This window comes from Micromys minutus, assembly GCF_963924665.1.
Source record: "Micromys minutus genome assembly, chromosome: 29".
Classification (NCBI taxonomy): Eukaryota; Metazoa; Chordata; class Mammalia; order Rodentia; family Muridae; genus Micromys; species Micromys minutus.
This window is the reverse complement of record NC_137964.1, coordinates 13405560-13415833: the sequence shown is the minus strand read 5'-3', so window position 1 is coordinate 13415833 and position 10274 is coordinate 13405560. Positions and strand designations below refer to the sequence as shown.

Sequence of the window (10274 nt, the reverse complement as noted above, 5' to 3'; positions counted from 1 at the left end):
TGGAGGGCAGAGAATAACAGAAATCAGTCTCCCCTTCCACTGTGTAGGTCCCAGGGCTAGAACTCAGGTCATCAGATTTGGCAGCAAGCCCCTTTACCCACTGAACCATGTCATCAGCCCTCATTGCTCATGGTTTATAGGTTAAAACTTACCCTATGTGTAAATGTATAGGAACTACATGCTATATCGAGGTTCAGGGTTTCACGCATCTACGGAGGTCTAGCCACACGTCCTCAGAGACAGCCAGTGACTTGAATGACATTCGTGATGTTGGAAACAGTCCCCATTGGCCATTTTAAAACCCTTTCATCACTCGAGGCAGGAGCTCAGCACCCATTAAGCAATAACCGCCTCTCCTAGAGCTCCACGGCCTCTCACCGACTTTCCTTTTCTGTCGCTTGTTTGTCTTTTAGGTATTAAAAAAAATCACTTTATTGTAAAGAACTTGCAAAAAAAAAAAAAAAAAAAGTCACCCAGCTTGATTGCCATAGCCACTCACACGGGTTCTGTGCCAGACTCAAAGTCAGTTAGAATGGCCAGGAATCAGTTCTCTTTGTTGGAGGTAGGGTCTCCTGTAGCTCAGGCTGGCCCCCAGCTGTCCATGTTACGTGGATGCAATGGCTGATGGGACCAGAAGAGGGCAGCTCCAGATCCCCTTGAACTGGAGTCGGTTGTGAGCCACCACAGGGGTGGCTGGGAATCAAACCTGGGTCCTTTGGGAAAGCAACCAGCGCTATTAAGCAATTGGCCATCTCTCCAGCAATTTCCCTCATATTGAAACAGCATCTAGATAAATAGCCCAGGCTGGCCTTGAGCCTCCTGAGTGCTCCAATTACATACATGCCCAACTTACTCTGTCTTTCTGTCTTTGTCTCTGTGTCTCTCTCTGTGTCTCTGCCTTTCTCTGTCTCTCTCTGTCTGTCTCTCTTTCTGTCTCTCTCTCTCCCTCCCTCTTTCATGAGTTCTCTTCTTTCTGAGATATAAGGTAGCCAGGCTGGTCTCAAACTCACTATACAGCCGAAGGTAACCCTGAACTCTGACCTTCTTGGCCCCAGTTTCCAGTGCTGAGATTACAGGCATTTGCGATTGCATCCAGCTTACGTGGTGCTGTGGATAGAACCCAAGGCTTTGTGCATGGCAGGCAAAGTCCCCTACCAACGGAACTCTGTTCCTAGACATTGCCTCCCATTTGGAACTGGCACAGACTCTCTGACCGCACTCTCTTCCAAACCAAACTCTCTGACCTGGCGTTTGGGGCCCTCTCTACCTGCTGCCCCCGAACACGCAGCATCCGCCCCACAGCTTCAGGACCACTAGAACACATACGGTCCCAGGGTTCAGCCCAGCCCACCATGCTGCAATGGCTTGGTCTGGCTGTCTGCCCGGTTGTCCCACAAGCCTTGCCTGGCACACAGCCAGGGTCAGAAACACCCACTGAGGAACAAACAAGGACACCTAAGAGATGCCACTGTTGTGGTCCCTGTGAGTGAGGGTCTGTCTTGACTCAGTGTCCCACTGCATTAGAGAGTGCCCTTTGTTGCTTGTGCTCTTTCTACTGTGACCTTTGGGTCACCTTGTTATCTCCCACATGTGGCCTCTTGGATCCAGTTTAGCCCGAGGACACTGTAGAGGGCTGCGGAGATGGAGAGAGAGAACTTTCAGTTCCTGAGTGCAGTTCCTGGCACCCCAAGTAGGCATCCCACAACCAACAATGACTCCAGCTCCCGGGAATTTGATGCTATCTTCTGGTCCTGGCTGTAAACAAAGCCCCCTTCCCATATACTTAAATAAAAAGAAGTCTTGGAGGGAAAAATGGGGGACTTGACCTGCCCTTTCCTCATCCTCTTCTTTTGGCAGCATTTGGGGTCAAGCCCAGGGCATTGCTCTACTGAGCCACGCCCCCAGTCCCTCACTGGGGGATTCTAGACAGGGGCTCTACCACTGAGCCACGCCCCCAGCCCCTCACTGGGGGATTCTAGACAGGGGCTCTACCACTGAGCCACGCCCCCAGCCCCTCACTGGGGGATTCTAGACAGGGGCTCTACCACTGAGCCACACCCCCAGCCCCTCACTGGGGGATTCTAGGCAGGGGCTCTACCACCGAGCCACGCCCCCAGGCCCTCACTGCTATCTTCAAGGCGGGCACTCTCTCTCACTCCCTTATATTCTAGGTCCCAATTCTGAAAAGATGACAGTGCTCCAGACATTAGCTCCAGACCCCTTCTTCTCTCAAGGTAAGATGGAGGCCTGTAACTCACTGAGCACAGTGGGCCCTTCAGCCACAGCCAACTGGAGGTTGCTGAGAGCTGACTCAGCATTGTGCTCGCTTTCCTCCCTTGCATGTGCTTAGCAGTGTGCTCCATCATTTCCAGGCAGCTGCTCTTGTAGCCACCGCAGGGTACTCCGCACCCTTATGGGGAAGTAGCTGTGACTGTCTCTCTTGACACTCTGGAGTCTTTAGCTTCTCTGGGTCTGTGATGAACATCGCTGGCTCAGGCCCGGCAAGAGCAGGAGAACCCTAGGTCTGTGGGTCTGACTTGGGAAGGAGATATTCGCCTTGTGTCTGCAGGACAAGGGTCTTTCTCCGAGGCGAGCAGGCTGGGGGGTGTCAGCTGTGGCTCCGCTTGTGGGCGAACACGGGGTCCCTTGAGGTCATTTCTTAATCATCTGCGTCAGTGCTGTGCTGGGACACTCCGTGTCTCCTCTTGCTCAATCCTCTAACAGGCTAAGGTGGGAAATTCCTGTCCCAGCGCTCAGTCCCTCCTGGAAGGCCTTCATTGACTTGCCCAACGACACCCTTACTTTCCTAACCAGGCACAACTTCTCAGCACCCCAACTCCTCGCCTTGGCACACAAACCATTTATCATGGCTCCTGTGAGTGTCCCCTCCCCCACTCCCACCCCTCATTTTTGAGACAGGGGCTCATGAAGCTGGAGCTGGCTTTGGGTTTGCTATTTAGCCGAGAACAGCCAGACTCCTGAGCCCCCTACTTCCACCTTTGAAGTGCCGGAATTCCAGGCATGTTCTACCACATCCTGTTTATGGGGGCCTGGGGACGGGACCCAGGAAACCCTGCGTACTACTTACAGGCACTTGACCAATTGAGCCACATCCGTGGCTCTGGTTTCCTTCTTCAAACTCTCTGCTTTCCAGTTCCACTTAAGTCTGCCCCTCCGTCCATGCCCCGCCCACAGCTGACTCCCAGTCCCGCTCTTCATCCCACCTGCCCGCCCCCCTAAGATGTGGCGTAGCAAGCCTGCTGCTCTGTGACAATTCCATATCTCAGAGAGACCACTTCCCAGTGGTGACAGCACAGTAGAATGACCACAGGAGAGCAGGGGTAGTCCCTAAAACAGGCTCTTTAATAATGTTTGTCTTCACTGAAGAGCTTGGCTTTTCCCCCCAGCGTTGGGCTGGGGCTGGTGGGCGTGGCAGGCTGTCCTAGGCCTGACCTGTCCACAGCCTGCCTGGTCAGGCTATTGGAGTATGTGACCCAACACTGGTGGGCAGGGCCTGAGGTTGTTAGGAATCGGTGGGTAAGCCTTTGTGGGCTTGATAGACGTGGCTTGCTGCCCTTGAGCAAAGCAGGCAGCCGGTGGGTAGGAGTAACCAACCATCAGTGGCTAGGGCCTGAAGTCACCAAATGTGGTTAGCTGTCAGTGAGCTGCCTGTCGTGGATTTGATGGACCCCATAGAAATAGCTGCTGATGGGCGTGGCCAACCACCAGTGGGTGGGGCTTGAAATCATTTGGAGGGTTATCGTGGGTTTGATCGATCGACTATGGATATAGCCTTGGCCTGCCACACATGGGCCCCTGGGGTTTGAAGTGGCTAGGCTGGCCAGTGGTTTAGGCATGCTAGACCATGGGTAGTTTTGTCTAGCGCCATGTTAGGTGTTGCTGACCGTCGTGGGCTAGTCAGGCTTTGGGTGGGCAGGACAGACAACAGGTGTTCTTGGCCTGCTGTGATGCGCGTGATACCAGTGGGTACTAGGCATGGCAGCTAGTAAAAGGAGTACTGATTCTCCACAGCACGAGCGCGGCCCAGCGTGGCGTCTGTGGGCTCCTCGGTGGCTCCGGATGCAGCCTCTAGCAGATGCTCTGTGCTGTTGCTGCGACTGCGCGCACTGAGTGGCCCCTCGGCTGGGCGTGGGGGCATGGACGTGGCAGAGGATGACGAGCCGGATGACGACGATGCTCCAGCGCCATTGGAGGGTGAAGTGGGTGGGCAGGTGGCCGTGGCCAGGCTGGAGAGGTAGTGCTGGCCGGCCGGCTCCGTCCAGCAGGCGGGGACCGGGGCCGCAGTATTGGGCGCTGGTCCTGGATCTGCAATGAGAGGGCGTGTTGGTCAGCATCCAGCCCTGGGTACCTGAATTTGATCCTCTAAAGATGGCTGGTGTTCAGACAGGCTTGGGGAATACAGAGAGGGATGGTGTGGCCCAGATCTTATGATCCAGAGCTTGCGGGGAGTCAGGTGACATTGTACAAACACACATGCCTTTCCAGTATAGGCTAGGCACCCCACCAATACACCCCTCAAAAGCTGGGTACTAAACTCTAACCTTACAGGGCTTCCAGAATCCACCTAGAATGACCAAGTGAAGGGTTTTGAGACCAGGATCTACCACATCCCATGGTCTTTATGTCGCTGTGTTGCAGAGAACGGTCTTGAACCTCTGACACTCCGGCCTTTACCTCCAGAGTGCTGGGATTACAGGTGTGCACCACCACACCCGGTTTATAAGATGCTGGCTATCAAACCCAGGCCTCGAGCATACTAGGCAAACCTGTAACCTGAGCCATATTCCCGAGCCATACTCCAGGCTCCAGATGGCAGCATCTTACCAGGAGGTGGACCCTGGGCACGCACGTAGCTTCTTAGGGTGATGTCAGCAGATCCCCCTGACTCCAGGGGGATGGGGTGGGTATGGAAGTGTCGTAGCATATGAAACACCGACTGGAACCACAGGTGTTGGACATGACACTGGCCGTGGCCGTTCAGAGAAAGGCGAAGGTGCTGTGGGCACAGGGGGAAAGGATTAATGGTGCGGTCCTGAGCCAGCCGCCCGCTTGGCAAGTGCCTTTGACCATTGCTCGAGGACTATGCATCAGCTCCACTGACTATGGGACAGCGTCATCCCTAGGGGTCCTCACACCGAGCCCTATCTGAAGGTGGGTCATTCCTGTAGTAGGTCTTGGAGGTAGGCACAGTAGAACAAGAACTTAGAGCTGCAGACATCTGCCCTCGCTCTAGAATCTTCCTTCCGACAGGGTTTCTCCGTGTAGCCCAGGCTGGTCTCGAACACAGAAATCTGCCTGCCTTTGCCTCCTGAGTGCTAGGATTAAAGGCGTGTGCCCTGTGCCACCCGGTGAGCCAACCTTTCTTTTTGGATATGTGTTTTGTTTCGAAGAGAGGGTCTCATGGAGCCCAGAGGTCTGGAATGATATACTATGTGCCTCTTAGCAATGACTCCTCTCGGTGTCTCCTGAGTTTACCTAAGGGAACCCTCAGTGTAAGGAGCCCTAGAGAGTGAAGGTTACAGGTCATCTCATGCCTGCCCTGATCCCCCACCCTCAGGCCCTAGTGGACAGGACACCATCCTATCCCCAAACTTGGGCTCTCTAGGGTTAGCAGTGCTGCCCAAGATGTCAAGTACCAGTTACCAGGAATGACATTATCTAGTTGTCAGAGGAATTGTCAGGATGGTGTCCCTAGGGAGACTCAGCTTCCTCCACACGTACACAGCTGGGCCAGCGCTGCCTAGAGTAGGCCTGAGGGATGCCGGCAGTCCAGCTGGAAGTGAGGGGTCTGTGATTGTCATCTGTAGGCCAGAGGCAGGGCCCTGCCGGGGAATGATACCCGGGAAAGCTCTGATCTATTCTCTTACTGGATAATGGCGTGAGTGGGGGCAGGCGCTGGGTTTCCTGTCCCTTCCTGTCACACTGTCATGCCCCAGACTGCTTGACCACTGTCCTCTTTTACCTCTTTATTAATTTCCATGATAACATTTATTGATATGGTTGTTTATTTTTGTGGGTTCACATGTTTGAGTGTCATACTGCATTTTGGAGGTCAGAGGGTGCCTTGTAAGAGTCAGGTCTCTCCTTCCATCATGTGGGTCCTGGGGATCAAACTCAGGTCGTGAAGCTTGGCTGCAAGTGCCTTTACCCGCTGAGCCTTCTTGCCGGCCCCTTATTTATTTTATTTTATTTATTTATTTGGACAGGATCTCATGTAACACAGGCTGGGTTTAAGTTCAATATGTAGCCAAAGGTGAGCTTGAACTCATGGCCCTCTTGTCTCCATTACCTGGGCGCTGGGGTCACAGCTGTACAACACTAAGCCCCAATTCGGGGATTGTTGTTGTTATTGTTAGAGATTTCGTTGTGGTATTTTATGTAGGGTGTGAGCATCAGGATTAGGGGAAAATGATTCCTTAGGAGAAAGAAAGAAACAGGCTGCGCATGGAAGAAGCACCTGGTCTTTGGATTTTGTTTTTGATTTTTGAGACAGGGTTTCTCTGTGTAATCCTGGCTGTCCTGGAACTCTGTAGACCAGGTTGGTCTCGAACTCAGAAATCCACCTGCCTCTGCCTCCCAAGTGCTGGGATTAAAGTCATGGCCACCACTACCACCCAGCTCGGTTTTTAGACTTTAGACAGGGTCTTGCTCTGTAACCCAAGCTGGTTTCACACTCATAATAATGCTCCTGCCTCAGCTTCAGAAGTGCTGGGACTATAGGCATTCCCATCTGGCCGCACAGGTAGCTTCTCAGACAGCATTGGTTTTGAGTGGGATTGGTCACCAGTAGATGATGTTGAGCCTTAGGACCCACCTCCCCCAGGACAGGCTGCTGTCCCCCCCACATGTGTATACACACACACACACACACACACACACACACACCACACACCATACCATCATACACACACATCACACACACACAACACACACACACACAACACACACACCACACACACACACACACAACACACACACCACACACACACACCACACCATACCATCATACACACATATCACACACACACAACACACACCACACAACACTACACACACACATACAACACACACACACACCACACACACACACACACACACACCACACCATACCATACACACATATCACACACACACACACACAACACACACACACACATACAACACACACACACCACACCATACGATCATACACACATATCACACCACACAACACTACACACACACATACAACACACACACACCACACACACACACACACACACACCACACCATACCATACACACATATCACACACACACACACAACACACACAACACACACCACATACACACATACAACACACACACCACACACACACCACACCATACCATCACACACACATATCACACACACACACACCACATACACACACACCACACACACCATACCAAACACACATATCACACACACACACACAACACACACACCACACACACACCACATACACACACACCACACACACACACCACACACCATACCATACACACATATCACACACACACACAACACACACACCGCACACACCACATACACACACACACACAACACACACACAACACATACACATACATACACACATACACACACATACAACACACATACCACACACACACATATACAACACACATACAACACACCACACACACACACACACACCACACACACACACACACACACACACACATGCACACACATGCACACACACTTGCCTTGGCCTTGCCCTGGAAGTTGAAGGTCAGCACACACTCCCCAGGCCGAGTCTCACTTTGGCGGATCACAAAGAGGCCGTGGCTCCGAGGCCCACCAGCCAGCACCAGCTGGGCAGCCTTCACCCGAGACAATGTCCCATGGAACCAGGGGTAGTCGGAGAGCTCCAGCTCAGCCTCAGCATCGGGGTCCAGCTCAGCTCCTTCTTCCCCTGGGTTGGTTGCAATAATAAAGGGACACAAGGTCGGGAGGAAGACAAATACGTTAGAGAAGACGGGAAGCCATCTTGTTGGTTTGGGTAAACTGTCATTTGAATAGCATCAAACCTAGGCAGGGAGCTGACTGAGTGTTACTAGTTAACCTGGGGGTAAACTGAGGCATGGGGAAGGGGCCCTTCAAGTCAGCAACAAAACCTGAGAAGAAGCCCTCTTCCCCATGCTGGTTCCATTGTATTCTGTTTTATTTTACTTGCTTGTATGTGTGTGTAGGTGTGTGTGTGTGTGTGCATGTGCCTGTGGGTGCCAGGAGAGGCCAGAAGATGGCATCAGATTCCCTGGAGCTGAAGTTACCTGCAGGCGTGAGCTGCCCTACGTGGGTGCTGGAAACTACTCCGGAAGAGCAGCGATCACTGCTAGCCGGTGGTTACTTCTTCAGACCTTTATCTTTTTTCTTTGAGAGAGGGTATCTTACAGCCCAGGCTGAACTCTAACTCACCATCATATAGCTAAGGATGACCTTGAACTGCTGCGTTTACAACCCAAATGCTGGGGTTGCAGGTTTGTGCCACCAACCTGCCTTTTGTGCCTCTATATGAACAACTTTCCTCCCTCCCTTTCCCTGTCTTCCTCTTTCCCTTTCTTCTTTTTTCTCACTATGTTGTTGCAGGATTCATGATCACACTGTGAACCAGAGATTGTTATTAACCAGAACAAACCAAAAACCCAAAACCAAACAACAACAACAACAACAAAAACTGTTTCGAGTTGTGGTGTGCCTCAGCCCTTAGTCCATACCTTGAATGGACTAAGTTATTCCATTGAAGGTAAAGTTAGTTTGTAGAAGGAAGCACTCACATTCGAAAAACGATGTCTAATTGAGTGGCAGACAAAGTGACGAATCAGAGAAAGATTTGACAGAATAGGATCCGCCCAACTCTCATGAGAAGAGAGGAAAGAGGCTACTGAGAGAGCAGCGCAGAGGAAAAAGAAGTGACAGACACTTTTACTGGGACAGTTTCACAGAGGCTGGTTGCAGACAGAGAACAAGCTAGACACAGGTGAAGACAGAACGAGCCAGAGAGTGAGAAGGAGCCAGAAGATTAGGAGGGATTGTCAAAGTTGGTACGAGGCCAAGCAGAGCAATTCAGAGGCCGAGAGAGAAGACAGATTGATCAGTTATGTAGAGAGGAGTTTTGAGCCAGGACAGTCGAGTTGACCAGCCAGCAAGAGTTCAGAAAGAACTAGGAAGGAATGACTTTATTCAGCAGTAAATCTCAGAGGCTGAAAACATTCTAAGGCCTACATGAGATTATACAGAGGCGAGAAGCTTCCAGGCCTAGGTTAGATGGAGGCAGTGAGCCTCCGAGACTACAATTACCTCAGGTAAATAAGTTACTTTTACACTATGTAGCCCAGGCTAGGCTCGAACCCATGCAGATCTTCTTGCTTCAGCCTCCTGAGTGCTGGGATTACAGGCGTGTGCCACCCTCCCCAGGTCTGTGACCAGGCACAGTGGGAAAGGCTCAGAAAACCAGAACTGCTGTAGACGCAATTGGCACCACTTCTGGGGTTCCATATGGGTCCCTGTGGAGGGAGGGGGGAACCCCGAGGGTACCTGTGTTATTGCTTTCACTGATGCCACCTGAAGACTCCAGGGTTTGCAGGAACGTCTCCAGGGGAACGTGGGCCAGGGACTCTCCCATGGTGTCACGAGCTCGGCCATGTGGAGCTGTGACCACAGCACCCACCGCTGACATCATCTCTGGGGGCCGGGGCACGTCTGCTGCAGGGGAAATGGAGGGGGGAAGCGTGTCTCTTATCTACCCTCCAACACTGCTCCCCAGAGCCCCAGCTAGCTCTCCCTCACCTACCGTCCGTCAGGTGCTCACAGCTGCAGGAGGTCACACGGCTGGCCAGACAGCCTCCCCGGGCACAAGACAGCCCCGTGTCTTCCTCACTGTCCCTGTGGAGAAGGCACAGCATCTCTTGCCACAGAGCCTGGGCTGGGACATCGAGTTATGTTCAGTCCCTCACCGTCTCTGACCACGGTGTGAACACAGTGTTCCCAGAGGTTGCGGCTTGTTCCCGGGATCCCGTGGATACCAGCTGGGGACAGTGTGGTGATTAGTGGAGCCCAGACAGCTCCCCCAGCTCTAACTTCCACAGAAAGAGGTCTGACCCCTACGGGAAAGTCTCTGGAGCAGACGGCCATCAGAGTTACAAGGGAGTGATTGACAAGCACCTTGCGGATGAGGTCTGTAAGGCTCCCAGGACTCAAGGAGCTTCGTT

The 10274-nt window shown here is 52.5% G+C and overlaps 1 protein-coding gene across 3 annotated transcripts in view; it reads right to left on the bottom strand.

Moving 5' to 3' along the window:
• Positions 1-3342: 3342 nt before the first annotated feature.
• SH2B2 (SH2B adaptor protein 2) overlaps positions 3343-10274 on the bottom strand; it is a 28309-nt gene continuing 21377 nt past the window's right edge. For 2 of the 3 annotated variants that reach the window (XM_080940542.1, XM_080940544.1), the window contains exons 5-9: positions 9857-9948; positions 9601-9768; positions 7770-7978; positions 4846-5017; positions 3343-4326 (exon numbers count right to left, since the gene is read on the bottom strand). In XM_080940542.1, coding sequence (XP_080796668.1) covers positions 4004-4326; positions 4846-5017; positions 7770-7978; positions 9601-9768; positions 9857-9948 — 964 coding nt within the window. In that variant the 3' untranslated portion in view covers positions 3343-4003. The remainder of the gene's footprint in view (positions 4327-4845; positions 5018-7769; positions 7979-9600; positions 9769-9856; positions 9949-10274) is intronic. The other variant, XM_080940543.1, reaches the window with a different exon arrangement.